At 43.4% G+C, this 25,680-nt stretch overlaps 1 protein-coding gene across 2 annotated transcripts in view; it reads left to right on the top strand.

Annotated features, from left to right (window-relative positions):
* LOC142560611 (DNA polymerase eta-like) overlaps nucleotides 1-25,459 on the top strand; it is a 34,396-nt gene extending 8,937 nt beyond the window's left edge. Inside the window, exons 5-12 of one of the 2 annotated variants that reach the window (XM_075672828.1) lie at nucleotides 4,045-4,196; nucleotides 6,231-6,334; nucleotides 10,797-10,916; nucleotides 13,455-13,578; nucleotides 14,427-14,492; nucleotides 19,665-19,834; nucleotides 19,953-20,040; nucleotides 22,897-23,146. In XM_075672828.1, the coding sequence (XP_075528943.1) occupies nucleotides 4,045-4,196; nucleotides 6,231-6,334; nucleotides 10,797-10,916; nucleotides 13,455-13,578; nucleotides 14,427-14,492; nucleotides 19,665-19,834; nucleotides 19,953-20,040; nucleotides 22,897-23,007 (935 nt within the window). In that variant the 3' untranslated portion in view covers nucleotides 23,008-23,146. Of the gene's footprint in view, nucleotides 1-4,044; nucleotides 4,197-6,230; nucleotides 6,335-10,796; nucleotides 10,917-13,454; nucleotides 13,579-14,426; nucleotides 14,493-19,664; nucleotides 19,835-19,952; nucleotides 20,041-22,896 lie in introns of both variants that reach the window. The other variant, XM_075672827.1, reaches the window with a different exon arrangement.
* Nucleotides 25,460-25,680: the final 221 nt, after the last annotated feature.

Here is a 25,680-nt window from a genome sequence, read left to right as displayed (position 1 = left end):
ACCGTATAGACTTGTTTAAGGGCTGCACCCGTGTAAGGTTCTCACCCCCAACTTGGCAGCCCGAAACTTGGGAGGACAAATTTCCATCGAAGAAGCAATTGCGTTTGGTGCCCCGATGCTGCGTGCGGGTATCGCCGAACACGCTATGCACTTCCGCCTGCCCCTAATAGAGGGTGAGAGATGCATGTTGTCCTCTGATGCAATGGTACATTCGGGGATCCAAGGTGACCCAAAAGGTTTGGACCTGTGTACAGGCTGCACCTCATCAAAAGTGTGAAAAAAAAGGTGCGGCCCTTACGTGAGTCTATATGGTATTACCGTGAAATTAATTAAACAGTGTTTTGAAAGAAGACTTTATCAGTGTGAATTAATGTAACGCGTCTCTTTAGTGCCCCTTTAGAACTATCTTCCTTAGATGGCCCCTCACCAGACCATATAGAAAATTTAAGTTATATGCTGGAAGTTGTTAGACACCCTCTAGGGAGCGTTCTGCTGAAATAATTTTTCAAATTGGTTCATTAATAGCCGAGATAGAAACATTTCAGTGCCGCGAGCCCACGGTTTCAGGAGGCGAGCTTCACTGCCAACATAGACACTCTCTCCACTTGCCCCGTATAGCCTCAGCTAGCAAGATTCCTTCCCTGCGTTCTCCCATACCAGAGCTCAAGGATTGCGTGATGCATACGTCCCAAGCCCTGGCTTCTTTTCTTTTAACGCGATAGCGTTAAGGAGCTCGTGTCGCAGAAAAGCCGGTGTCGTCGGCGTCGGTGTCGGCGTCGGCGTCCGCGGCGTTGGCCGTGAGCGATAAATCACGGCAGGCACTTCATAAATAAAAAGCAACTTCCAAGATGGACTGGGGGGAATCGAACCAGGGTCTCCGGAGTGTGAGATGGAGACATTACCACTGAGCCACGAGTTCGATGCTTCAAAGCGGTACAAAAGCGCCTCTAGTGAACGCGGTGTTGCCTTAGAAACGAGCTGTTTCTAAGGCTCAGGCGTGCGTCGCTTGCTCAGGCGCACATTTCGTTGTCGCGCCGAACGCTGCGTTGCTCGATGCTCACCGCGTCCGATGCGGGGCGCGTAGTCGCTGCGCCGTAGCCCATTGTCTTACACCCCTTGGTGGGTCGACGGGAACGCTGTCGCGTTCCACTCTTGAAGGCGAAGCTTAAGCGTCCTCCAATTTTTTTCCTCCTTTTTCGTTGTGCGCAGTCTGTTGCATTTGTCTCGTTTCGAACAGTACATGATATTGCGTGCGATGCACGAGACCACCTGAATAGTAGCATAAGTCAGTGCTCTGCGAATGCTGAAGCAAACACAACGGGATCAGAGAGCATGATTGTGCACTGGAACATGATAGATAGAAAATTAGATAGTTTCATTGTCCACGTGTGCGACTGAATGACGTAAGAACAAGCAGATGAGGCGGAAGTATACATCTCTCTTGCTATAGTACGAAGTAAAACAAAAACACGCAGACATTCAGTTTGTGTGTTTTATTATTTCTCTAAACATTACTTCGTCTACTGAAGCAACAGATTACACAAATAACAGATGTTGCCTTGAATAATCCTTGAAGTCACGTGTCACTATCAGTGACGTCACACTACGTACATGTACGTAGGCACACTTGCGCATATATGTCACCTCTTCAGCTGGGAGTGCGGTGCCTGCGAGTTGAAAGGCAAACGGTGTTGCTTGAAATTTCAGCTCTTTTCGCAGCGTGTAGGGATGTAATACAGTATTTAGCAGACACAATCGTTAGTGTGCATTGTATACACCGTTTTTTCATTGGTGCCAACAAATTGCTATGCAGTGGTGCCATCTATGGGCAGTCGGCATGCTGGCTTGGGCGAGCGCTCTGTCTTAAATGGCAGGTATACGCTCGGCAGTAGTTTCTGATGTTTGTTTTCATGCACGTGCGGTCTATTTATTATGACGTGCGTCTTCTACGTGGTACACGGTTCTGTGAGACATACTGAAGTGGTTTAAGTCCGTATGGCCGGACTTTCTCTTGCATTGAGGCAAACAGAGCACGCAGCGCGATGTGTGCACGCATATTTGAGCCTACAATCAGCCTTGGAGATCAACTGTGTATTTCTGAATGTTCCATTCATTAATGTGACCTTATTGCTGTATTATCCTCTAGTTCTAAGCTGCAGTTTAGGAGCAATGAAACATACACGATGGTCGTAACAGTGTGGGTACCGTTCTGCTACGATAGGAGGTGTGCTGCCATACTTTGACAAGCGTTCAAACTGTTAACTGCATATTACATTACGTGACTATTTGATTTGGTGCATGAGGTTTCCACCCATGCACAGAGTAGTTTTGGCTAGTAATAGCGGCGTACCTTACAGTGTGGATAAAGCTTATCCAGCAAAGCGACCGTTTACGAACTGTGCGAGCATCCTAAGCAGTGTTAGGTGCTGGATTACAGATATCTTTTTCCTATATAGCGCATGGTCCAAGCATACGGCTACAACGTTTATATATCTATAAACATTGTGTGGCGTGACTATGTGAGGTTGTATTGCGACGTTAAGCCCGTTTTCTCTCTTTTTCGAGAAAGACGATGATAACCAAATTTTTTTTTTCAGTTGTGATCGTTCTGTTCTCTACGACGCACTCACACATATTATGGAAATTTTGTCCTTAATAATAGCCATTGCATTCTTTTTATGCTATCCCTCTAATATATTATGACTTCACAGGGCAAAAGGGCTATACCGAAGCACATAGCTTATGTATGTATCATGCTGGTTCACCAACCGCAGTGATCGCTGTGTTGAGCAGTGCCATTGGCCTCATGCAGGAAGGCTAGCATAGACATATAGGGATTTCAAGCCTGCTAGACTTGAAGTGAGTGAGAACGACTCCGTTGTATCACAAATATCTGATAGCGCCTGCCGCTTAGATGTTTCGTGATTGCCTTAGGTTTGCGGTACACAAGCATGTGCTCTTACGTTTTATGCTTTAGTCCCTACGCCAAGTGATCAGATAGTGAGCAGATTTACCATGTGGTAACACAGGGACACCGGTTCTCTTCATTGAATTAAAACGGATATACAAAAAAAAATTTTACAACACATACACACTCTGCGGCTGATAATGTGCATCACATGTTTGTGCCCCCAAGAAATATTTCCGCGTTCTGCAGTTACCGATGCACTGAAAGGCTTCCCTGATGACCTTATATAAGCATACATTGCGTTAATTTCACAAAGTATGATCTAAAACATCTCGAAATCGTTCCGTGGCACGGGACAGCAATGCTTTCAAGCAGCGCCGCGCCGGATTGCACAAGCTAGAGAGGAGGAAAGGCTCACCGTGTGCCCTCTCCTCCTCGCCTGATGAAAAGGTCTATACACTGCACTTTTCAGCTCAATATGGCCAGACCTGGTGAGGGGCCCTTTAACCTCTGGTCCACAGACGCGAAGCCCTCAATATAAAACGACGGAAAGCTGAGTTGGCAGGGATTTATATTTTGAAGACGCAGGTGTACAAAATGTGGTCGTAAGAGGAATGGAAAGGACAGCACAAATGCCATTTCTGTCAGGCCTTCACCCTCGCCATGTGGTGAAGAAAAAGCATTGCCCGCCATCGCTGCCAGTAAAAAATAAGCGCTAACATTCGTTTGGTAATTTGTGCAAGCTTTCACACGTCACACAGATTCCAAGAGGGGTGGCATGTGTGTTTGTGTTTCAAACGCCACAGCAGGCGGAGGTGTGCTTTGCAGAGAAGTTAGTTATTAGTTAGAAATTAGTTATAAAAAAACGCAGTTATTTTTGACGAGGTGGTGCTGTTCACTGTGAGAACCTGTCGCTGTTGCAGTAAACGAGCGAAGAGCTGGAGGAATCGCTAAAGTCTGCTGATTCCTTCTTCCTCTATTTTTGGTGTAGCTTACCATTCATTCAACAGGTCAAAGCTCTGATTAGTTCTTTCCAAGTGTATACAAGCTGTAATTGGTGCAAGCAAGCTGCTCACTGTGAGTTTGATGTGTCTGGAGGGCGGAGTGTGAGCTCTGGCTGCCGCTGCCATGTGCAGAAGCCGAGGTCGTGGCGTGGCTGTCCGATATTGAAGACCCCGACTGCCCGGATGCCTTGCTGGCACGAGCGGCTGCGCTCACAGAGCAGATACGGGCGGCTGTCTTCGCTCAGACTGGCTTCCGCTGCTCTGCTGGGATTGCGCACAACAAGGTCATTTTCTCACTGCTGGTCCTTCTTTTCGCTATCTGGCCTCCTTCACGTGTAATATTTCAGTGGTGAAATTTTCGTTTTTGTACGCTTTTCTTGCAGAAGTATGAGCTAAATCAGGGAAGTCGGAGAAAATCTAGTACGGTCTCACAGCAATGTCATCGCTCTCCTGGTCTGAACAGTCTATGTACTCCATTTCACACATAGCAGGCAGCAGTGTGGAAGATACACAAGTAGCGCGGTCACAGAAGTCTCACTTTGTGCCTGTTTCAGTGCAGTTGTTTTTGATCTGCATCACTTTCCTCGGATTAGCTACTTCATAATATTACGACCACAATTTGTGGACGCAAGTATTTGTCGAATAACGAATTATTTGGGCACCTTCGTGTTTCCAGTATGTGGCGTACAGTTGGCTTCCGTTAATTCGACTCTTACGGGACCGATGAAATTGATCAAATTATCCGGTAGGTTGAATTTAACAAGATGCAGGAAAATGCCCAAACACACCACTGATTCGTTTGGCAGTAGCTGCCCTATTCTAGCATGCCCCCGAATCAAATGCGCACCCACTTCCTGTGTATCTAAAGTAAAACACCAACGTAGAAAATACATTAAAGCTTCTAAACAAAGGAGAAATCTAACACGCACCAATTTTATAACAAAAAAAATTTATTTGTTGCAAAATGGTAGCCAGTTTCCAAATGCCAGCTTTGTCGTGCAGTTTTTGAAGTCAGCTTCGCTGCAATACATTATTATGTGGTAAAGCATATGAACGTCATGAAGGCGGTTTTGGTTTCGTATCTGGCTGCACTGCGCAGGCAATTTTTGGCTCAATTTTCTTGGAAAAATAAAGAATGTTGTGTGCTAGATTAGGGTAAATACCGTAATCGGGCATTGTGAGCTACGGTTGATGCTCGACAATCTTCCTAGGGCCTGTCTAAAATAGCCGTTTTTCACGTTAGCCATTTTCACATTTTTCACGCTATTTGGGTCACCATAGAGGTCAGCCACGTGTTTGCTGATCGGCCAAGTTCAAATTATCTGGTGAAGGCCAATTTTAGGATCAAAATAACGAAACCTTGGGCCCAAAGAAATGCATGGGTTCTTATTGGCATTATTAGTTGTGATTGAATTAACCAGAGCTGTATTGACGGAAGCCTACTGTAGCTCTGTGCCATTTTGGGCCCTGTGCATCCTGCATGCAATTTAGACTGCACACTGCAATAATTATTTGCCAACTAACTCATATGAAACCATTGTTGAGTGCAGAAAACAATAACAAACATGCTGTGGTGTTAAACACTTGCAGACAAGAGGGGCTTTGCATAAGATGTGCACAGGCTCCAACGTTTAGCAACCTGGAAAATGGGGATCCTAGATTTATCATTGAAAACATGAGCACCTGTAGAAATCTGCTGTACATAAATGCGTATGGGCCCCACTTGTGAGCTGAAAAGTGTTGGCTTCTTTCTCAATGAGTTTCAGAAGGTTTTTCTATAAAGTGATTGAATGCATGATACCATAATGTTACATGAAAAGGACACACCAGCTGAACGTATGCCACAAAAGCATACGGGTGAGCATAAATCTGAATGTTTTTGATGGTTCATCAACGTACTACCTTTATCCCCTTTCAACCAGGATATGCTACGACATCAGCAAATGTGCCCCTGTGAAGGACGCTTTTAAATGGTTAACCAAAATAAAGAATTCGTGCTTTAATTGTCTGTTAATAAAGGGAAAATCAGACATCCACCCGTTCGTAGCAAATGCTACAAAGGAAACCCATACGAGTTCCTCGAAAGAAAAACGTCGCAGTTGAAGAAAAATTTGTCCTAGTGCAGGACTCAAACCCGGGACAAATTGTCTGTACAAAGTTTTGTTGTCGTACAGTGGAACCTCATTTTAATGAAGAGTGATCGTCTTAAGGCACACTATTTGTGCAGCTGGGAATATTCAGGGGAGTGTTAATAGATTTGCTTTTAAGAAATAGAAATAAAATTTTGTTTAGATGGTTGGGTGGTTGGTTGCACGCAGGTGCTGGCGAAACTGGCTTGTGGTCTGCACAAGCCCAACAAGCAAACAGTCCTGACTGAGACAGGGGTGCCAGTCCTGTTTGCCACGCTTCCTGTTCACAAGCTGTGAGTCCTGTGTTAGTAACATACCCTTCTACGATATAAAAAGTAAAGCCACCCTTACTCTGGCAGGAGGCTTGGTAAACCAGAAATGAAAAATAGTGAAACTGGCCTTGCCAACTTGTTCTCACACCAGCTTGTAGTAACGTAATGGATTTTGATTGTCCCTGCTTGGTCCTGGTTAATTTTTTTATTGGTAAAGATGGACTACAGCTCGTACCAATTATCGCATATTTGATTATAGTGCAGGCCTGGATATAAGGCATATTTTTTCCTAAACCCCGTTTACCTCCCTCCCATGGAACATGTGTATACGCATACTGCTTATAGTGGAGCCGCCGTGTGAGATGAAATACTGGTTATAGCGTGGGTGCTGGAAGAATCCCTCGGACTAGAGAGGTAGCAAGTGCGCTTTTCAACGAGGTGTGCCCGCTGAAGTTGTTACTGACAGGCAACAGTGTTGCTTGCTGTCAACATACCAGTAACAAACTTTTTTTTTGCCGAGTTTCGGTATTGAGTATGAAGTTTCTGGCTAAATGTCTTTGGCCAATACTGCAAGCGAGGACCATTTGTTGGTTTACAGCAAGAACAAAAGATCAGGAAGAAGTTTGTCACCTGACAGGCTTTATTTTGACAGCACGGTCAGAGGAAACAAAATGATGCAACGTCTCTGGCTGCAGTGGCATTGCACGCCTTATTCAAAGCAAGGGAAATTTGCACCTATGGCTCAAATATGATGAGAGGTGTCTATGTAAATGTTAAATAAAGCCACATATGGCTCTAGGTAAAGCCTACTTACAGTTTCTTGCCTGGTGTTTCCTACCTATTGCTGGGAAAGCTTGTACAAAATATTTTTTTCTTATGCTTGTTCTCAATATGCTTGTTCTCAATATGTTTTGCACATTTAGATAGAAAATAAACAAGTTTTGCTAGTATTTATATGTCTCATTTGTAAAGGGTTAAAGGGGCACTAATTGCAAAAATTGAATGAATTTAGAAACTGTATGGCATTTCTACTGGGTTTTGCAGCATCAGTTTTGAGTCAGAAGATGACTATTTACAGAGAAAAATACAACTAACAAGGATGCACTATGATCCTGCAGTTCAAGTCACATGTGACTGATTCCAGATGTGACCCAAGGGCCAGGTGGAAATTATAAGCTCCATTTAGTGCGATTCATGGCCACGATCACTCCAAGAAAGTGTTTAACATTGAACCCAACTGTCTGGCAGCGATAACGAGCTTTATCGAGTGGGTTTTTCATTGTTTTCAACTTCCCATTCAACTTGAAATAAGGTTTTGTGTGGGAATAATTTCTTGTTTCATCAGTAGTGCTGCCACAAGTGTTATTGGATATTACCAACGGTGCATGAATATTCCAAATTTCGTCAACAGTTTGTGTACGTCGTTGCTGATGACAGTTTGCGATGTTCTACCTTTCGAACCGCATACTTTTTCGGCCGAAGCGACATAGAAAACTTTGCTTCACGGCTCTTCATGTGGCTGATGTTGTGGGGGCAAGATCTTTGCAAAATGCCGGCATGCCCCAGTAGTTCATGCTTCCAGCCAACTAAAACATTTCGCTATTGATTGTATGTAGAATCCACTTGTGTCCCGCTGATAGTCAAATGTATCACAAGCTCTTGAAGAAAAACTGTCGTTGCTGCGCTTGTAGTTAAGAAATTGTTAGTAATCAGAACTGGCCAGGCGCCGTTTTCAAAGAGCTAAGCAACTGCATTTCATTCTTTAGATGACATTTTTTTAATGCAAACTTGCAGCCAGATGTGGGAACACGTTGGCAACACGAATGAAGATACTGAAGTTAAAATGATAAAGATTAAGTGAAGTGGTGTCAAATTCTTGCTGACGCCAGCTTTGGTGTTGTCAATTTTTTAATTCTTTGAAGGGTGAGTTCCCATGTAATGAACTACCCATCCAATGACCGCTTTTCATAGAAATATTGAGTTCGTTTAACCGGTTTCGAATGTACGGCAATCGTAAGAGTGAACGAGTCTTACATATTCTAATGTCACACATACCTGGACGTATTGTTTGCCCTTTCGTAAGCTCAAGTTACCTTTCCAAATTAGATTTTTGAACTTTCTTGTATGATGAGCACTGTATTGAACTCCCTAAACTCCTGCTGTGGTGGTTCCTCATGTTACGCTGTGTTACATTGTATGCCCATGTGTAATGTCAGTGTGAATGAAGCAGCCGATAGGTTTTACCACAGTAGAGCTGTCCCGTGCAACTCTTGCATGTGTCTTGTCATGTGCGTGCCTTGTTTAACCTCCCGAATTTCTGCATCAATTTTTTTCCAGCACCATTTTAGCTCACTTTGTGACGTAAGTGTGAAATAGTGTGCGTAAGTGTGTGACGTCGATGAGCCATTCTTAGATTGATGTAAGCTGTGCTGGTGATATGAGAGGTCTTGCTCTGGAAGCCATCGCTGCCCTCATTAAGTCAGAGGGTCACATAAAGAGGGGGTCACACTCCTGCACATGGTCCGGACAGAGCAATGTGAAGGGAGAGCAATCAGAGGGAGCTGTGCAGGGAAATTGGTAAAATGAACCGAGCTGCGTTTTATTCCATCTTCGTTATTCTGCGTTATTCCTGCATATTATAGCTGTTCTTATATTACCTGCTTTTATCACCGGAGGCACAACGTTTTTCCAGTTATACATAGGACACAAGATGTCCTTAAGCAGAAGCCAGAAAATATGCAGCAACAAAAGACGGGCTTGAAGTTCTTGCTAATGAGATTTGGCCACCTGGCCAGGGCTAGTTATTAGTTTATTGATGAGGAAGGATTATATTACATTATGTAGAGATGACACAGTAACTCCAGTGAGCTTTTAGGAACTTTTCTTGTATCACCAGCATTGAGACTTGGACACAAAATTAAAAAGAGGGCAACCTTGCTCTTGATTTTCTTTGATAATGAAAAACCGTTTTTGGTCAAATATAACTGCATACTGAGTCTCCCACAGATACCTCACCAAGCTAAACTAACTTGTACTTCACTGTCCTTTTAATCTTTTCCTGTGGTGCCTCAGTAATGTATCTGTGGGTTAGTTAATACAGTTAGGATCATTCTCACCAATGACTTGCACAGGTCAAATGACCAAGTTGGTTGCAAATAGTCAAGAAGCGGATGTTGTGAATCAGTCACTCACTGCTTAATGTTTCAGTTGTGCGACTGCAGCCACAAACCTACTGAACTGATTGATCAACGGGGCAGGAACAGGATGTCTGTATGTTGACGCTTATTTTACGCTGTGACAGTGGTGCGACTAGGTGGGAACAACATCAATCGCAAGACATTTCAGTGTATTTACAGGCAGGTCACATTTACCGGTGTGAACAGCAGCTGCCATGAGTCGCCCTTTGGTTACCAGTCATAATTGGTTACCCAACATCTGTCGATTGCCAGTGTGAATACGCATTCAGACTGGTGGTAACAAAGACAGAATGAGGCTTATTAACCAGCATTTCTGTTTTGATGATGATTGTGTGTTGCAAAATTGACAGATGTCCATAAGTTACTGTCTTAATTAAGTTCAAAAAATAACTATGAAGCCTTCCTGAATGGATATTGGTCTTGAATCTTCTTGGAGTACCTTTGCCTTTACTGGTGAGAAACAAATGATAGCTGGGGGGGACTTAACTAAAGAAAGAAATAGCAGAATAAGTCTTCTACTTTTGTTACCTAACTATAATTGGGTAAGTTAATCACCCATTATTGTTGCTCTTTCTTACTTAGCAGAAAAACAAGATGCAAATATGCTTTTAATTGATTTATTCCAAAAACCTTACAAGTATAAACAGCCATACAATTATATAAATCATAAGAACTCTTCGTTAATAATTCAACAATGAAGAATCAAGTGTATTCAAAGTCAAAAACCATAAGAGCAAAAAGACAAGATCATAAGTGCAGACAAGAACTTAATTAAAGAAATGTGTGTTTAGGTGGTGATATAATTTTACTTTGTTAGGTTCAGCTACTAGTATATTGAGAGGGTCGTTCCTTAAGTGGATGACAAATAGAAGTGCAGAAGAATTAAAAGTGTTTGTTTTACTGCATATTCATGCATATGCACACAGTAATGCGCCAACTGCCAAATGTTTATCATTGCGTTCGCATGTCACATAACTGTCACTCACAAAAGTAAAGTGATACTAGCTATGATATTTTTCAGTGCTGGCTTCTTTACTGAACTTGTTTGCAGTGTACTTTCTGTCTGATATTTCACTTTGATTTCACCCAAAATAATACACGGTGTGATTTTGTGGTTGGCAGTAACTTTGGTTGCCACGTGAACTGCTTTCAATATGTTCTAAGAGCGTTTAGATCTGCTCTTTACTGGTTGACCACCATCTGCTCAACATAGGTTGACAATCCGATCTGCAAAGAGTTAGAAAGTAGTGATGTGCTTTGTTTCCTCGTGTCTGCTCCTACAAAAGCCGCAAGCTTGGTGGCAAGTTGGGCCAAGACATTCAGAAGCTCCTCCAGGTGGAAGTGGTGGCCGACGTGTTGCGGTTCTCCCAGGATCAGCTCTCCTCCTCCTTTGGCCACAAGACGGGGTGAGTCATGACTGTGGGAGTCGGTTTTAACGAAAGTGTGCTGAGCTGCCAAAACGAAAAGTTGTACATGGGCAAGAGACATGTAGCAGACTATTGCGATGAACATGCCCCACTACTGCGAGCTCATTTATTGGTGAAATGTGCCACAGAGCCACGGCATCTAAGCTTTCGAGCACCACAATGTTTTTGCACGACAACATGTGCATCTTAAAGAGAGAGAGAGAGAATAAACATGTTTATCACCTAGTACTGTTCCTCATGGCTCCAGGATGGCCCGGATATGTGATACCAGAGTTTCCTGGAAGATTACAGGGAGGGCAGGGCAGCGAAGGGATTGAGCCAGCTGCAAAGGGAAGTGGGAAGAAGGTGGTAAGGTATTTCGACAGTGAGGCTTTCAGGGACGCTTGGAAGTGAGGGAAAATCCATAAGATACGCACGTTATTGGGATAACCGCCACAGTGTCTGCATTGGAGGTGCCCTGCGGCGCCTTGAATATAATTGACGAAATGAGAAGGGAGGTCTGTGGAGTCCGCCAAAGTGGGCTGTCTCCTTGAGAAAGTTTTAGACGTGGCAGGGGGAGAACAATGTTTAGACCGAAGCCAGCGAAGCGTAGCCTTTCTTTTCTCTCTAATAAGCGTTTGTAGGCTCCTGGGGTCAAGGCCCTCTTGATAGGGTGAGGGGGGTGATCTCAAAAAGCCAGCTGGCATTTCGCAACTCAGGTTGCGCACTCGCTGCAGCACTGCCCGTTCCATTGGTGAGGTACCCTGCCTTCATTCATGGAAGCCAAAGAGAGCTATTCGTTTTAAAACTGCATGACTTAGTTCTCCTCCTTGCACGTAAGGTGAATAGGCATCAGCCTGGCTGCGCCTGGTTCTAGAAGCCTTCTGCTTTAGGAGCATAGTACATGATTACAGACCTTGCTGCCTCACTGCCACCAGCCTGAGGTGGAATGCGAGGCACATGTTAGAAAACGAAAGCCAGCTCTTGAACAGTGTGGCTGCAGCGAAGGCACTGTCACCTTTCCCATTTCTCCTCGGCACGCCATGCCCTGCCATGAAACACGCGAATAAACTGGAGACGGTCTGACCGGCCTCGCCGGCTCCACAGCCATGTACAAGCTATTGGATGTACTGTTAAACCTCAATATAACGAAGTCACTAAAATCGGATCTTTACTTTGTTATATTATCAAAATTTTGTTATTATTGAAATTCGTCCTTTTAAGCAATCAAGTACAGCTGCTGCTGGGTTTTTCTTACATGAAAAGGGCAACAAACTTTCTAAATTATCGGTCAGTCAAAAAAAAGAAAGAAAGAAAAAAGAAACCCAGGAGGAAAAAAAGTACACACCATTTTGCTAAATTTGAAAGTTGGCAAACAAAAATAGCGTTTCATGCCACATTAACGATATCTTCACATTGGTGGCACAAAGTGAAGCCAGTGAAGCTATGCTCATTCCGCCCACGTGCCTTATATTGTCCTGCAGCGGAACAACGCTGTCACAAAAAGCGCAGGCAGAGGGGAGGCAACACTTCGTCTGCTTTTCGCTTCAACGCGTCTCTGAAACGCAAGATAATGTGACCTCCATAGCTAAATGCACGAGAAGACAGTGCAAACCATAGCCATCTGGGCTCGCCAAAGCTTTGCACCCACTGCAGATTAGCTCCAAGATGATGCGCGCACGTGCTCAGCCGCGCTGACAGCCATGCGGCTGGGCTACGTAGAAGAGGAGATGTGTGCTCACCTGCCATTTCATCATCTGTGTACGTGGCAGTTTTCATTTATTGCCTGAGTATTTCTATGTAGGGACAGTGAAATTTCGTTATATTGGAACCTTGTATAAAGATACTCCGTTATATTCAAGTTCAAAATATATGGTGTTCTATTGACAAGAAGTTGTGAAAAGTTGGATACTTTATTATATCAAGTATTTCATTATATTCAAGCTTGTTAAGCTTAAATTGTAGTTTCACAGTAACAGCGAGGACGTACACAAGTGGATGTGATTGCTTCCTACGTGACCAGGCAATATGTTGATTACTTGCGGAAACATAACAGTAACTAGGCTTAATGTAGGTTATATTACAATGCATTCTAATAACAGCACAGAAGACAGGGCCGTAGAAAGCCCAGCTTGCCTGAACCAGGGCAGTGAGTACATGTTTGTATGACAGTTCAGTTTTAGTAGCTTTTGTTCATTTGAGTCTGGTCTTCAAAAAAAAAAAAAGTGAGAATTTGTAGGATATACTTTATTTTATTTTCAAACTGACTGTAAAGCATTAGACCGAAGGTATAAATCACACGTGATCGAATATTTGAGTTGTATAAAGAACCACATTTTATGAGTTTGCCACAGGTTCCAGCCTGTTCTGAGAGCTGGGGCACTGTTCAATTTTTTTTGGAATGCCAAATTGTGCTCCGTTACTCCCGCTCGATTGCTTTGTTTGTTTAAAGAGAAAGGTCAACAAATGAATGTCATGCGATGCCATGACCTGTAGTACATGGTTAGGGAAAAATCACGGAAACATTGACACTTCCAGTACATGGCTGTATCAGCTTGTTCGTGGCATTGACCTCGAGCCAGTGACCCCCCGTAAACTGGCCCAGTCCATCGGTTGTGGCAAGAACTTCCGGGGCAAGCTCGCCCTCGACACAACAACCAAGGTAAGGTTGTCACTTTGTGCACCTCCACTATACAGGCCAATACTATGTATGAACTGTAAATATTGTAAATACATGAAGGTAGTACTGAAGAGCATGCTTGCTTAGCTGAACAGGCTATTTAATTATGAAACATCATGAAGATGAAACAGTCACTTAGACTTTTCGCATGTCACTTGCCATTGGACGTGATTTCTTTTAATGGTAATTTTGTATGTTGTTTCATGGCATTGCTATCATAATAACATATCTGTCGGCTAGCCGTTGTGTGTTTATTATTTGTCTGTGCACTACACAGGGTTACTTCTACTAATGACGTTTTTAGTTCATTATTATTAGTATTTTTTAAATGCACTGAGTTACTAAATTTTTAAAATTCTGTGGTGTGTGGTGAAAATCTCTTTTGGTGCTTGCAGTTTTGCTTATTGTGTGTATACATAAAAACCCGTGAACTTAAAGTTGTAAGAGCCAGAAATGATTAGATAAGTGGAATTTCAAGATAAGTGAAATCAAGGAATTGGTTGAGGAGCGAATTCCAGACAGAAAGCTACTAGTGTATTGCATACTGTTGACAACATCTGGAGCTCTCTGGTCGTGCAAAGACCTCATGGAGCCTTTCCGGACTTGGCTCCGGACATGTCGACGTATTACTGGCACTGAATTTGAACAATTTGTTGCAATACTTCAAAGGCTTGTTACCAGGTGTGATTACATGATTAAATGCAGCTGTTATGTTTACTGCTCGTGCCATAATGCCTGCAGTATGCAAAAAAAAAAGAGAAAAATTTATGTGCTCAGCATTCTTGATGTACCGTTCCTGTCCCCTCTGTGGGGCTCATTTTTACCTCCAGGTGAAGCACTGGCTGGAGCTGCTGTCGGAAGAGCTGGTCGAACGACTCCTGAGGGATCGGGAACAGGTCAGTGCAGTCTATTTTAGGTGCCTGATTGAAGTGACATTCAAGATACGAAATACCATGCTCTTTGAGTAAGGCAGAATACTTAGGGAGTTGGCAATTAGTGACTATTGACACTGTTGCTCTCTGAGATGGAACATAAGCAAACGGATGGAGACAGATTAGTACTGGTCTTACAACTGAATCTTTGAAGCTATGCAAGGCCTGTAAAGGAGGTACATGACAGCTACGGGCCTTTGTTATTGGCGTCAGTGTAGTATGGTGAACATCATTATTGGGAGCTAAATTCAAAATGGGGAGCTTGGCCATTCTGTCTGCCTGTAACAAATAATTTTCGGACAAATCTGCAAATTGTTGTGTGATATTTGCTCGTGCAATTAACTCACTGCCAATATTGATGTCGTAGCGTTGTACAGGGGAAAACTGGGTCATCGGCATTATACCTGGGTTTGTAACACGGGCCAGACCCAGAAGCAGGGGGAGAAGCATTGGTAAGCCAATCTGGTTACCAATGCACATTATGTGTTCCTTGCAAAGGTTGTAATGTGAGAGTGACTCCAACAGTGGGAAATAGTAAGTGGACTGTTTAATCACACACTTTGTGTGTTGAGCAGAAGTTGTGCAGTTAGTGGTGGGCTACTGGCAGCTGTGTGTAATAACTAGGGGTGTATGAATGTCGAATATAGCCATGTGTGATCGAATAGCGAACTTTTGAATAAATTGATTCGCGAATCGAATATCTGCTATTCGGTTTTTCGAATATTCGACATATTCAGTGTAGAGACTTGCACAGTGCCGCATGTCGCATTTGCTGTGGAGCCCCTCGTTGGCGATGCCGCCTAAGCGAGCATTTCATTTCGATTTCTGCGGGATAGGAGCGCCGACGGTGCCGCGAAAGGGCCGACCCGGCTAATGCGGTAGCGTACTTTGTCACTGCGAGTGCTCCCCGGTGTCGGCCCGATGCAGGCATAGCATGCACAGTTCCTGAGCGCTGCGGTTTGCAGAACGGCACTGCGTCGGTCGGGGCCGTCTCTGTTGGTGCACGGTTTGTCTGGGTTGCGAACTTCCCGTGACCCTACAGATTTCAGATTCTTTGACAAGTGGCAAATCATTACGCTGAACATGATAATGAAACTGTGTGTACGGCGCCTGCTCTTTACCCCCGATAAAGTGGCCATCGTTGGCGCCAGGTATGCGTGGAGTAGCGATCGAATCGCATGATGCGCGGCCCTTTCATCGATTGCGCCTTAAAGTTGGGACAGCCCTTCTGCATTTTAGAGAAAAACGGATGCAAAGCTTTCTATACAATAAATAAAAGATTTTTGCAAAACACAGGTCCACTATTAAACCGAGAACCTTATTTGTACATATTCAGCACAACAAACCGTTACTAATTATAATTAGTTTCAGAGGAAAAAAACACTTCATTCTCATCAACAGAAATTCCATTTGATAAAAAAGAATTCCAGACCTTCCATATACTAGAACTGACCTGTAATGAGTTGGCATACTAGTGAGACTTCAGAGCATGTGCAGCACGGTATTTTCTTGCACAAAATTTGTAAGCATGAATTTTTGTGAAAGTATTCTGATATTGCATATTCGATTCGATATTCGGCTGTTTTTTCTTGATTGAATGAAATATTTGGTTTGAAATCTACTATTCGATTTTCACACACCCCTAGTAATAACCACTCTGGTAGAGAGGCATATAGGTGATGTTCCAGAAGTAGACAGAACCACTACATCATAAATGGGGTTCTGCATTATCACTGCTTACTTTAGACGAAATTTGGCAGATCCTTTCCCGTGTTTATTATTATTATTTTTTTTGAGAAATGAAATCTTTATCAGCATTTTTTTTTTTACATTCAGGCTATCCAAAGTTCGAAGTTTGTTTTTTTGTGTTTTGACTAGCCCCCCCATTATAAACAGGAACACCAACCACACAAATATGAATCCCAAATGCTGAAAGGAAGCAAAATCGGCACAGAGCACAGAGTCAGCTAAAGGCTTCCAAAATTTTTATAGAGCTGCTTGTGCCAGCGTGCTGGTGGATCTCGTGTTGCACAGCCGAACTACTTAGTCTATCATCAGGAGGATCATAGAGCACTGCTGGTATAGCGAATGTTGGGTGGCTACGAAGTTTGGGCGTTTCATCAGCGGCAATCAAGATTGGGCAACATTTGACAAGAGGTTTGATCGTGTCTGTGTCCTTCTGTAGATCTCGTGCAAGTATTTTCGGTAGGGTTGGTCACTGGCCAGCATTGTGCGTGCTGCTGGATACTTGCTTCGGAAAAGGCTGCCAATAGGTCCATCAGCCTGGTGCAGGAGAACGCCAGCATGGCAGAGTGCGCGAAAAAACTTGCGTGTAGTGCTGTCTGCTTCTTGTCTGCCAGGCCATCCACGAGTGATGTAATCGTCAAGTGCATCATTCCTCAAGTGATGCATTCCTCAAGAATACTAAGGTGTATCTGGTCAAAAAAACCCCGTGAAAAGGATCGTAAGTTAAGTGAAAGCCTGATGTACTTTCCCAGTTACCACTACAATACGTGCAGATTGCAAGGCTGAGACCTATACTTGATTTCAGCAGTTCTTCTCAGCACAGCGGCAGCTACGGGCGTCCTCGACTAGTCGAAAGGGCAAACACATCTTAAAGGTGTCCCTTTGCACCTTGTCGTCTACTAGCGGCGGCGGCGTCTATGAACACGCTGCAACCGTGCAGCAAGATCAGCTATTGGGATAGCAGCAGTGGCTTTCACTCCGATTCTGATAAGACGTGCATATTCGAGATACAGAGACGGAGTATTAAAAAAAAAAAAATACACCTTGGCCTGCACGTATTGTCACACTCATCGCATGGGATGGTGGCGCCATCTCTCAATCGCTCTTGTAAGATTCACTCATACAGGTTGTGCTCGCTGATTCGTAAGTGCAGCCATTCTCTTGAAATTACAGTTTGTTGTTGCGCCTTTATTGCACCCTTTCTCCACTGTGCCAAGCATGTATAACACCAGCTGCTTTGTTACTTTCGCATGAAAGGGCAGCTTGAAACGATAGCACATGGGGTAGGCCTCTGCATGCCATTTTTGCAAAGGACAAAGCACTACCCAGGAGGGAGCCCCCCACGGTGCTGCGGTTGTGCTGACTACACATGTGAATTTAGTCATTGCCAAAGCAATTCATTGTTTGTCCTTGTTAAATGTAAATTCATGCGGATACGGCAGTGTGGAATTGATTTCTTTCTTCTTTACATGTTTTTACTTGTAGAAATGGAGGCCTCTGTTTTCACTATCATAGAGCCTCAATAAGTAGTTTATTAAAATGCTAGCCAAAATTGCGTAGAAAACTGCAGCTGTGACTTGCATTGAAGCTCCCAAGTAAACACCCGTTGACGAAACCACTTGTCAAAGTCTGTTTACTCAAGCACAGAGTTCCGAACTATGGCACTAAATCTTGCTGCGCAAGAATCTGTGCTCGGAATCCTTGTAGCATTGGTTCTGCTGCAACGAGCTACTCGAACAGAGTATAAGACTTTTGAGTCTCATATATCTCCGCAGTCATATGAAAAAAAAAAGTTTAAAAATTAAATCATAAAAATTAATCACCAACCTGTCTCAAGGCGAGATTTTTTCCAGTTGTATGTGCCGTTGAGATTGCAAATGCTCTCTGATTCATATGATGCCCTTTCCGTTGTCAAGATTGATGGCCACTCGACAAAACTTGTGAATAAGGGTTCTTCTGTTGGACGACAGTTGCTCAAAAGCTGGGAACTCCTTGATGGAATTGCTGGGAAGCTTTCGCTTCCTTCCCATTTTAGGTCTTCTTTTCGCTGAAATATATCTGATAAGTGCCCTGGTTTCGTAAAATAGGGCCTAATATAGGTAGTATTTATATGACGTCATTAGCACAGCACTGACAAACCATGGAATTGGACATTCTTTCTGATAAAGGCCTGTGCCAAAGGTGCTGATACCGAAAGGCATGGTCACAATAGGGCTTATCTTCAAACCAAAACACCCTCGAATTTTGTCTTTAGACTTTTTGGGGCTGGTGCTGGTGGTTTTCTTTTTCCAGCTGTCACTGGAAAAATCGGGGTTTTTAGGATAAAACCAAATTGTGAAAAAATTACCAGTAGATGCTTTTTGGCTTTCTTTGGTTTAAGCTAAGAACATGAAACCCTAATTATAAAGTAAAGAGGAGTAAGCAAGCTGTGTCCATAGATAAAGGCTGTAGAGGGTTGGTAGACAGCATCAACAGGTGATAAGGTTTTAATAGCTCACGATTGACGAGAGGATGGGGGATGAAGTTCACGTGCGTGTTGATAGACAATCATCAAACGATAGGATATCATAATGCCATTCAATTACAGCAGCTTAGGTGTATCAAGAGGACCGTGCGAGATATAAATAAAAAACATGGGCTCTTAAATAAAAACTGCAGTGCCAGCACATGTGCTTATAGACTCAATAAAGTGTTGCAAGATAATTACAAATGGATTGCTTGGTTACGTTGATAAGAACAACATAAAAAAATACTTTCATTTGCAGTCAAGATGCGAGATCTCAGCTGGATTCATGTAAAATGATGGCTGGGTCACGTACTTGTGTGCTCTGTTTGTGTGAACATGGTCTGCTGAAGAGACGTAGTGCAATGATTGAAAAGACGGAAAAATTATTTTATGACTATGTAATTTGACCTGCCATTGAGTGTGATAACAGTAGCCGGGAGCTTACAGATCACGGAAGTGACATTCACGAGTTCTCTCAAAGTGGATCCGTATTTTCATACACTCTACTACTTATCTCATTGCTGCCCCCGGTGCATGGATTATGTTATGGAAGGGTTTGAATACCATCTTGGGCTGTAAATGCTTCCATTTTCTACCTGTAACGATTAAGTACACGGCACTACAATTAGATTTATATGAATGAAACTGGTTGTGAGAACGCATTCGGCATTTCATGACCATGTTAATTTGATGTCACTGTACACAAAACTGAGAAATTCCTTGTGTAAGGGCTCAAGATGGCGGCACCCGTGAATGGCAAATAAAATGAACTATATCATGCTGCAGCACCATTTTTCGATGCTCTGTGCAAGTAGCCTCAGGCATTCCCATTTGTATCGATCCCTGCTGTTCAGTAAAGAGATCACTGCTTTCAATGCATGCAGAACCATCGGATTGCCCAGTTGTTGGTGATTAGTGTGCGAAAAGCGGGACAGGAAGGTGGCACTTCACGGTCCTGCCAGCTGGTCACCTATGACGCCGCCAGGGTTACAAAGGATGCATTGGCCACTGTAATGAAGCTGAACACGACTACTGGAGCATCTAGAGACACCTGGTGAGTAAGGATGGTATGCAGCGCAGGCAGGTTTACATGGCTCACAAATAGGACAGCCAGTGCATGTTACCGGCATTTTTCAACTACCCATGACCTCCATCAGTCTCACCTTCTTCAGGCGCCGTGCCCACATTTGTAGGCGCGGCTTATCCTTGCTGGTTCTGATGAATTGTGGCCAAGAAAAAGCAGCAGACATTGAGCCTCAGGTGAATTGAACCCCTTGCATGTTCCACGTGCCTTCATTTCGCTTTCAGTGCACTCTGTACTGCTACATTCACCACTTTGCTGAAGGTACTATCATGCTTGACGGAATGTTCAACATGTTGTTCCGGCAGCAATGTAAAAAGAAGTATATTTTTTTGCTTGTAGTGTATGCAATCAATAGCAAAATTGTGATTCACAGGCCTGTGATTGAATGTTTTTGTGCAAGAAGCATTACTTACAAGCACAGTAAACACAAATAATCACTCTACTTATAATGACTTCTACGAAAATGTGCAGAGCACTATCTTACGACCTTGTCTTTTGTGCAGTGGAAAGTTGTATACATTGGAATGAAGTTATCTAAATTTCACACGTTTATAGATAGTCCACTTTAACTTGGGCATATTAAAAATATTCAAAATGTCAAGCTCCATCTATTGACTTACAGCAAAGTGCCATCTGCCAGCTTGTCTAGGGCACGGCAAAACGAAACTTTTGCTCGACAGCATAGCTGCCGCTTTTACCCAAGTTTAGTGACGTCCTCCCACTGCTATTTGCCGCTACATGTGAGGCAAGGGGTTTGTGGCAACGACAGTAATGTAGGCTTGTTTTCTTCAACAATAGACAAAAAATTTGTGAATAAAATATGCATCTGAGACAGTGACAGATGCAGACAATGTTTTCCTTCCGTTCCTGCATGTCTGTCTGTTTACTGTGACGTGTTCCTCCCATCCTTTAATATAATAAAAAAATAATTTTTTTTTCACCATATCAGTTTCGTTTAAATTAGCACTCAAGGGCAAATCTTGCTTCCGTGCAAATAATTGTTTCGGAACTCCAATGACTGTTTAGCCTATATGACATTAATGACATGCCATGGCATGTATGTCATAAAATGATTATCTTGAATGTCATGACATACATGACAAAAATGAGATAAATTCATGGCATACATACATGCAAGGCATGACATTACCATGACAAAAACTTATGCTGACCCAATGGACCAAATTGTCTGATAACTACGGTCAGTGTTTATATGTTCGTGTTCATGATGCTGTGATGGTCGTTGCATTGTCATTGCAGCTTCATATTCAGACCCTCGCCTCTGCTTCTTGCATGTCATCTGCGCTCGAGCCAGGTGGCACGCATAAGATCTTGGTAGATGGTGGTTGCATCCGTTCAAACAGTGATTAAAAAGCAAGTTTCCCCATGAGTGTTGATTTCTGAGCGCCAGACAGCAACGTGCCACCTCCTCGTTCCTCCCGAAGCTTGTACCAGACTTTCACGGCGCTTGTCATTACAAAACCATTACAAAGTCAAGCTATAGTGATAGATTAGTGCTTGAGGAACTCTAAGGCGTCAATATTATCATGAACAGAGCCTTAACAATCGAGCAATTGAGGTAAATGCAGGACATAATGAGAGACTCCAGTGGGACGTACAAGTACTTGCCCGATGACAAAAGTACTCCTCAGTTAACAGTAGCACTCAACTACTCGTTGCAAAAAACTGTCTTATATTCTATTATAAGACGAGATAAAATGCTACTTGTCCAGTTCCATTTCATTTTTAGAAAAAAAACTAATTGAAATTACCCTTGACAGTGACATGGGAAGTCGAAAGGTTTCGTTTTCGCTGGATTCCGCGCCATCCATGCTTTCGCGTTTCTATAGTTCATTATCGCATAGTGCTGCGCTGGTTTTGCTGGCTTGCGAAACTTGTACAAACTGCAAGTAGCAGAGAATTCAACTTCCATGTGATGTCTTGGGATGCCCGAACTGTCTATGCCACTTGACGAAAAAGCAGCTGCAGTGGTGAATCCGCCGCTCTCTCTTGGCTCGGTATTGCTGTCAGTTGGGCGCCATTTTGCTCACCGACGGCAAGCAGCAAAGCAGTGGTGCATGCAACATCACCACTACCCCGGTTGGGTGGCGGGAGATTTGAATTTCGAAAAAGGTATTCGGACCCTTCAGATGCAATTTTCTTGTAAACAATTTTTTTCTTGGCACCAAACAAGCTTTGCGAGGTTTTTGGAATGGTATTTAAACAGTCTACGTCGACTTAGTATTTGCCTTTAGTGTCCTTTTAAAGCTTTCCTTTGTGCAGCCCTCTGTGTCTTTACTTTGAGGAGTTTGCATGGTTAGCATTGTAACACAAAAGAACATAATGACCACTCTATATGAAATCCTTATTAGAGGCTACTGCCTTGAAAAGAAATTTAAATAACATACATGGATACTAACAGAAGGCTCCCATGGTGTGTTTCAAACATCAATATTAAAAGGGAACAAACAGGTTTGGCTCATTCTTGAAATACAGGTTGCGTCAGGTATTTGAGAACAGCTTCTGATCGCCATAGACATAAACATTTTTGTTTTATCAGTCTAGCTGTGCAATTTTGTTTTCATCAACCTCTCTCTGTCGTCTATCTAGCGCATTTATTAAGGTCGCACTTTACAGTGAATGAAGTCACATGTAGTGCTAGTCACCTTACAGCATTGCTGGCCACAGTGACCTGGAGATGGCCACCTTGTTGAACGGGACAAAATTGTGTCCGTCTATGGTAAAATATCATGACTTATAATGGCTAACTGTCATCTGTCATAATCAGAAGCAAATGCTGCTAATGATTGGGCATCATACAGATGTACAAATTTCTTCATTAGATACCTTGATATAACGAAATTTCTGGTATACTGAAGTTACCAACTGAATCGGTGACATTAATACGTTGAGGCTGTTTGAATAATCCAGGAAAATTGGAAAGCAATGAAAGTTTATTAAATGTCAAAATTAATGTGCGTCTATGTTCTTACCAGTTCTGTGTGCAATAATGACCATTTTTTTCTGTATAGGACACCACCGTTGACAAATGTCTCATTAGCAGCGACAAAGTTTCGGGACAGCTTGGAAGATGGGTCTCAGGAAATCTCGAAGTTCCTTGTGCGACACTCCAAGGAGGCTGACGAGTCGAAGAAGCCAACATTAGCACCACTGCCACCCACAAAGTCGCGGAAAGGCCAGAAAACTACTGAAAAATCGGAGGACAGTGGCAAAGGGCCTGTGACTAAAGAGGGGCCAACACCGTCACATTCCTCGGTAACACCCAAGAAAGAGGAGGAGCTGAATGACACCCTCCCATTCTCAGAAAAGCTCGCAATGATCCTCCAAAGCCCCCGAGATTCTAGGAAGAGGAGTGATGGTTCGCCACCCCCAGTGGCAGAGCAACATCGTGTGGAAGAGGTGAAACGCGTGCTGCCAATCACGGAGTCATCGGCCTCACCGAAAAAGAGTGTCAAGGTGACGGCAACCAAGGCTAAGAAGACAACATCGAAGAAGAGCACCAAGAAGTCTACATCGGAGGTTTCAAAACTGAGCTACTTTGAGAAGATGTGGACGACGAAAAGTGATGCGAATGCAGCAGCAGCTTCCTGTGTGGATAGCTCGGTGCACACTGCTGGTGCAGAAAGAAGTGTTTCTGTCAGTAGCATCAATAATGCTTCGAATGACCAGAGCCGAAACATGTGCGATGCTGATGGATTGCCTGGGCCTACATTTCTTAACGAGAACAGTGATGACTCGACACGCAGTTCAGTCCTCTCAAATGTAGACGGCCCGAAACCTTCCACCATTGTTGAAAGTATGGATACTGCTGACAAGATTTCGCCACCTACCTCGTTCAACGATGCTGTGTGCTTTATTGATGCAAATAGTGATGGGGAGAGTGGTGTAGGAGGAAGTGAGGGTCATCTGTCGATAGACCCAAGTTTGTTGCACAAGTGTGAACAGTGTGGAAAGACTGTCGTGGTCTGGAAGAAAGAGGAGCACGATGACTATCATGTCGCGCTGAACCTCAGTCAGGCTGAGCGTGCTGCTATGGCATCACCCAAAGTGATGGCTGCCGGTCGGAAACGAACTGCTTCCACAACAAAGAAGACGTCTCGAACGAAGAAAGCATGCGCTGACAAAACAAGGACGTTGAAAGACTTTTTCTCGTGATTGCAATTATGACAATTTAAAAACATGTAATTTAAGATATGAATGGTGGCCTTGTATAGCTTTATTCCTGTGGTGATTTTCTGTGGCACTTTTAGAGTGAGATCTAGCATAGAAGTGAAATCTAATGCAAGTTCATAGATCTTTTAGTGCGCTGTAATTTTTATGCTTTTCTTATGAAGACCAGGTATATGTTGTACAGAGGCTGACTGGCTCACGGTGATTTTATTATTTAGCTTGTATGTAAAAATTTAGGTGGACTCTATCCACAATCGCATATATTTATTAGCATGCAGTGACATTGCAGTGACGCATGCAGTGATTTGCATGTGACATTTAAAATTGATTGTTGAATATGTGCAAAGCCGTATTGTTTCTTGTCTTTTTTGTTTATCGAGATCCTTGGTGAATGTCTGATTTCACCAGTTGTTGAATTTAGAAGTAATTTACAATTATGTTTGGATTCTATTGACAAAAACATTGTGATCTTTGTACAGTCATACCTTGTTACATTGAAGTCATGTCCGATATGAAAATGCCTTTCTTATATTCGATATTCATCATGAACATATGCATATTTATAGTGTAATTCCCACACTCGCACAATGCTCGCAACCCAAAACATTGTCTATCAAAGCGTAATATTTTTTTCTTTCCTCAATTGATCACTGCACCCTTGAAAATTGCTGCAGAGACTGTCATCTCGTTGTTTTGGCCGGTGGTAATGATAGTGCATGGCAGCTGAGACACGGTCGATGCGTGCAATCACAATGTAATCCAATCCAAACTGCAAGTGGCAAGGCTTCTGCGTTTTCATGAAGTTTCTGAGTAGCAGGTGGACAGCAACCCCGGCATTGTTTGTCTGTAGTGTCACTTCGCCATAGGGTGATATGGAAGCTACATGGCTGGTTTCAAGCTGAAGGCAGGTGCGTGATGGTGCTATTTCTAAATAAATAAGTAAATAAATAACTAAATAAATATGTCAGCGTCAACAGTGGTGACGCGACTAGTGATAAGGAAGCGATAAGCGATGCCAGTGTTGACACTAACTTTGAATAGTGGGGGAAACGGTGGAAATCCATTGTCGCTCCCATTGTGAGGCACGCCAATATATGCTTGCCCGACTTCCTCGCTACCCTTATTCTTGGAGAGAGGAGGTCCCGGACGGGGTTGCCTGCGTGCAAGGGAGGCACCAGGAAGATGACGGCAATGGCGACACACTGATTAGAGTGGAAGCGGCTGGAATCAACGTTTTCTGAGAACCATGACCAAGAGCACCGAGTGACGAAGTCTGCAGCATTAAGCACAGATGAATATCCCCACTTCTTGCTACCGGACCTACTGTTTGTTCATCAAGCGTCCTGGCAGCCAGTGCATCTTCTTGGGAACATTGAATAAACCGTTGGGTCTGTTTTGCTTTCACTGTGCGTTTGTTGTGTTTGTATCCATATGCAGCTGTGCCTCCGAAGTCAGTAGCAGTGAGGTGCATGGTGTGCTGGGAAGCTACATAGTGCCCATAGCACCTACATAGGAGCTATACTCGTGGACAACTTTCTGTGGCTATGAAGGGAATGCTACGGGTGCGTGGCTGCTGCATATGTGTAACCACACCAAGTAGTCCGGCAGCGGTTGCTTGGAACAGA

This window comes from Dermacentor variabilis, chromosome 10, assembly GCF_050947875.1.
Source record: "Dermacentor variabilis isolate Ectoservices chromosome 10, ASM5094787v1, whole genome shotgun sequence".
Taxonomy (NCBI): domain Eukaryota; kingdom Metazoa; phylum Arthropoda; class Arachnida; order Ixodida; family Ixodidae; genus Dermacentor; species Dermacentor variabilis.
The sequence above is the reverse complement of the archived record's forward strand: the minus strand, read 5'-3'. Positions and strand labels throughout refer to the sequence as shown.